The sequence below is a fragment of the Limulus polyphemus genome, unplaced genomic scaffold (genome assembly GCF_000517525.1).
Source record: "Limulus polyphemus unplaced genomic scaffold, Limulus_polyphemus-2.1.2 Scaffold1701, whole genome shotgun sequence".
Lineage (NCBI taxonomy): Eukaryota > Metazoa > Arthropoda > Merostomata > Xiphosura > Limulidae > Limulus > Limulus polyphemus.
Window position 1 is genome coordinate 34,136 of NW_013667311.1, and position 5,347 is coordinate 39,482.

Below are 5,347 nucleotides of genomic sequence, written 5' to 3' on the forward strand. Positions count from 1 at the left end.
TATATTAAGTTCCATTTTCAGCAGATATTATACGTACAAAAGCTGTAGTTTTTAACATATCTTCAGTTCAGTCCAAATCGTGAAATTAATTTGTACAACTTATCAATAATTTGAAATAGTCAGAATTTTCTTGTTTATTTTACAAGAACTGTAAATATTTTCGTAGCTACAAGAACACACTGAATATAAGATGAAATAATGAAATTTTTCACTTCTTATGCCGAGAGAGTTTTTGTTGTTCTTGTTTAATTAACTGTCCTTAAGTGAGGTGTATGAAGAAAAAAATAACACCATTTACAACTAATTATTGAACAAAAAATCTATTAAAATAGAATATATTTTCTTATGAAAACGTTTGTTCAATATATCGATACAGTTTTCTCACACAAATGTTCTACTCGGGCACGAGAAATGAGCAAATTTGGGAGAAATGCGAGTATTCCAAGATAAGAGGTTATGAGAAAGTAATCAAATCAAAGAAATTGAGCTTTTGTTGCTGATAAATGAAGTTTTCTAAAAATATACACACTTGCTTCAATTAATTTTAATAGGATATTTTGGTTTATACCAAAGCATAATTATAATCATCCTTAAAATTTAATCAATATGTTTATTTTACTAAATTGTGATTTTTTCCGAAGCTAAAAAAAAAAAGACATCAAAATTGCTTAACTAAATTATAATATATCTCGCCAATTAAAATATTGTCGCTTATCTATATCCTAACAAAAAATAAAGAATAGCAAACGATATAAAAAAAAAATATTTTAAGCCTAATTACTTGAGAAGTTACATCTCTTGTCTAAAAAAAACAAAACTTTTCTCTTAGCCAAAGTACAAGTGATATATACTTCCTATACAAAGTTCATCATTATTTGATTATTTTTCTTTTAATCTTAATCAGTTATATATTAAGCTCGTTTTGATTAGATGTGATTTTGTCAGAATGAAATAACACGTATTTAATTGCACTTTTGCTTAATCTGAAGACATCGGTTCTCATTCAGCAAGATTCTATAATTTCTGTTCATGTTTATAACACATTTATTGTTTGTTTTTACTTCCCATTCAAAATTAAACTAGATTCTATAGATCCTAACCTATACTATGGTCTTTCGGCTTTCTTACCAGTTTTGTACTTTTGCATCACCACCATCAATTATTCTAGCGTAAAACCTCATTAAAGTGATTTTATTTCCTTTGAGAAACCAGAAAAAAAAATCTGTCTTTTTTGTTTTTCTTTTTAATTTGATACAAAATTAAGACACTTCCTCAGCGCTACGAGTTTCAAATTATTTCCCTAATTGTGACGACTACAAACCCAAACAAATGGTTCTAACCATAACTTCTGCCACAGCATAAGGATCGCAATTAGAAGATGGCCGGCGATCTTCGAGATATCCCATGCGTTCCTCTGCCACCTGGCGAGGAATTCTGATACTAGCACCTCTGTTAGCAACTCCTGCAGAAAAGTCGTGGATACTGGATGTTTCGTGTTGTCCTGTTAGACGTCTTGCGTTATCCTTGCCTTCGTTAGGATCATAAGCCATTATATGTCGGGTGTGATTTAAAGCCAGTAGTTCAATGGCCTTTTCAATTTCCCTGGAAATAAAACATCTTCGTTATCAAATTAAGGAAATACTAGACATATACCGTTAAGTTTTTATCAGTAGACTCCTAAACGTACTTTAAAATTCTTCATCATTTGTTCAGGCTGAAAATCTCGAACAATTTAAATGTACTGTTGTGAATTTTTCATTTTTATTTATTGTAGTCTTTGACCGATAACTCTACACTTAACTATGGAAAATAATTACCAAACGATAATCTTCAAACTTAAAATAAATAAACAAATCAACGAAAAAGCTAATATTTCTTTTTCTATTGTTGTTTATGATTAAAACGATGCTAGAGAAAAACAGAAATTCGGTCTCGAAACTTTCCCAAAGAAATTACATGATCATTGAAATTATATTCGTGTTTCCATTATATAAGAGGACAGAAAATGTTGAAACAATGAAGAACTGGGATTACTTCAACTACTGATAAGTTTTAAAATTATTAAACTGTTACTTTTCGGTAATTTTTCTATCAATAGTCAAATATTTGTTCTTGTTTTCGATCTCCATAACCCAGATAATTCAGTTTTATTCCGCCTATTTCCAATCGCCACATTAGATCAATATTTGTGGGATAGAGGGCGCTAAATTATTCGAGTTAGGGATGAATTCTTGCTACTGTTTGTGCATAGCGTGCATATGTGGAGTGCATACTTAAAAAGAAATATATATGTGTATATATATATATATCAATTATATGATTATCTACCAATAAATTAAAGTAGACCCAAATTCCAAACAAAGCCTCGATTTGAAATTTTCTTATCGTTATAATTATTTTTATTACAAATTCCTATTGGTTGAGTTTAAATTGTGCTCATAGGTGGATAATAAGTAAACTTGAGAATTATTATAAATTTTTCAATTTTCAAAGAATATTATATTTTGAAGGTTCTACGCAAAGATTTAAACCATCTAAAGATCAGAAGACCATACCAGTCATCGAGTTATACTGGACGTAGTTTTACAAAAGTGATAGTTTTGGTATCATTATTTCCGTTAAACTCTGACCTTTTTTATATATAAAAACTCACAGCTTATGCCAATGTTCATCTAAGCTTTCAAACAGAATTTCGAGAAATTCAGATACCTTTTAATATATTTTATTTTCGCTACTCAGTTGTTTAAGAACACATATTTACTACATATACCCAGACCACCATCTTTAGTTTTTGGGATCTCACACTTGGGGATCTACAAATCTGTAAATCGCACAAAGTCTTAGGTTTATAATTTAATCTGTAGGTAAAATATTTAACAATAATATAGTTTAATAACCATTTTTGAAAACTTAGTCCTAACAATCACGACTATCACCCCCCTACAAAAACAACTTACGTTAACCCATCTTCTTCTCTCATTGCTTTAGTACTGAAGTTGGTATGTGCACCAGCTCCATTCCAATCTCCAGGAATAGGCTTAGGATCAAAGGACACGATGACGTTGAAATCCTCTGCCACTCTCTGAAGGATAAATCTAGACATCCATAAGTCGTCTCCAATGGTTACTCCTTCACATGGTCCAACCTGATATTCCCACTGTCCAAAAATTACAAAACATGTTAATATTTTTATGTAACACTGCCACTTGTAAGTATCTTGTAGATCTGGTAATTATTTCTGGTTGTAGTCCATTAAAAAGGATATTTTAACACATTATTCAGGATTAATAGAAAACATTGTTTTACATTTCAAGACACGGAAATTTCAAAGCATAAAAATAAACATATAGTTGTTATGGATAAATTAATAAACAAATAGTTATTATGGATAAATTAATAAACAAATAGTTATTATGGTTAAATTAATAAACAAATAGTTATTATGGTTCAATTGATAAACAAATAGTTATTATGGTTAAATTGATAAACAAATAGTTATTATGGTTAAATTGATAAACAAATAGTTATTATGGTTAAATTAATAAACAAATAGTTATTATGGTTAAATTGATAAACAAACAGTTATTGTAGTAAAATTGATAAACAAATAGATATTACGGTTCAATTGATAAACAAATAGATATTACGGTTCAATTGATAAACAAATAGTTATTATGGTTAAATTGATAAACAAATAGATATTACGGTTCAATTGATAAACAAATAGTTATTATGGTTAAATTGATAAACAAATAGATATTGTAGTAAAATTAATAAACAAATAGTTATTATGGTTAAATTGATAAAAAATAGTTATTATGGTTCAATTGATAAACAAATAGTTGTTATGGTTAAATTGATAAACAAATAGTTATTATGGTTCAATTGATAAACAAATAGTTATTATGGTTAAATTGATAAACAAATAGTTATTATGGTTAAAATAGTAGCAATTAATTCGAATGGAACATTACTATTACTGGTTTTTTAAGTAGAAAGTCTAAATGATGTATTTTATACAGCGCTGTATAATATTGAATAATAAATTCGACGAAATGTTATAGCACTATTCACATACCTAAATTAATGGAGGTTACTACATGGTAAAGTAAAACGAACTCAAAACACCATAGTTATTATATACACTTCACCATTATAAGAGGCCTAATGTTTTTTCTTTGGTTTGCTGACCCACGCTGTGCTGATGAACCTTGAATAGGCGAAACTGCAGTCCACAGCAGAGGGTATGGACAATCAAAGGACGCATTAGGCTTCTACAACCAATCAAAGAATGCATTAGACATCTACGCCATAGATTCTCTTTTCAATTTTCACCTCTGGTGAAAAATAAAAGAAATCTTTAACACATATAAAGTGCTACTCGAGTGCTATCTGCGCTAACCGTCACTAATTTATCAGTGAAAAACTAGGGAAAGGAAGAGATAGCTACCCAACACCCACGACCGAATCTTGAGCCACTCTTTATTAGCGAACAGTGGGATTGACCATCAAATTATAATGCCCTCAAGGTTGAAAGGTTCGAAATAAGTACAGATGTTTATCAAAACGTTTATACCTGGGCTGGCATAACTTCCGCATTGGAACCTGCAATCATGATTCCAGCATAAAGACACGACCTATAGTGAGCTTCAACCACATCTCTTCCGTAGACCTTGTTGGATCCTACACCACAATAGTAGGGACCTGCAAATCAACAAATGTAAAAAATATTATCAGAAATGGGACGCTGATTATTGTGTTATGCCCAGTCTTTTTATTTTGTGAATGGCACTGAAATCAGAATTCTCAAGTTTGCGCTTTAAGAGTAACTAGCCTTAAAAAATGGAGAAGAAAAGTATATAAATTTACGTGATATTTAGTAACTTTGCCCAGCAACGACCTAATTTTCTGTTATATGATAGTATTTTTGTTCTTTTGATAGTTTTTGATTTACTATTTAAGTGAAAATAATTGAAACTCCAGTCCACATAAACACTAACAAATCAGCTTATTTCTTCTTTGACATTTCTACAAGCTCGAACACTTGTACACTATTGTACCTTGTTGTGGGTTACCTTTGCTAACTGTACTACACTGATGTAAATAATAAATTTCTTATGTACAACAATTCCTTATGCATGCTAGCTAACAAAGATCCAAACACGTAAAAACGACTGATTTACTTTTCTGGCTAGAAAAAAACTTTTTATCTTCTTTACTAACATCTCGTTTTTATAAGCTACTCTCGAATGTGCTAGAACAGGGGTCACCAAACTACGGCCCGCGAGGTCAGTTCATCCGGCCGCCGCTGCACTGTGTCACAAATGAGCTAAAATATAATTATTTA

General features: G+C 30.4%; 1 protein-coding gene across 1 annotated transcript in view; it reads right to left on the minus strand.

The window, feature by feature from the left end:
• Window positions 1-882: 882 nt before the first annotated feature.
• The window catches only part of LOC106464618 (glutamine synthetase-like), an 11,795-nt gene continuing 7,330 nt past the window's right edge, over window positions 883-5,347 (minus strand). The window contains exons 4-6 of the mRNA XM_013924774.2: window positions 4,577-4,704; window positions 2,958-3,157; window positions 883-1,602 (exon numbers count right to left, since the gene is read on the minus strand). Coding sequence (XP_013780228.1) covers window positions 1,314-1,602; window positions 2,958-3,157; window positions 4,577-4,704 — 617 coding nt within the window. The 3' untranslated portion in view covers window positions 883-1,313. The remainder of the gene's footprint in view (window positions 1,603-2,957; window positions 3,158-4,576; window positions 4,705-5,347) is intronic.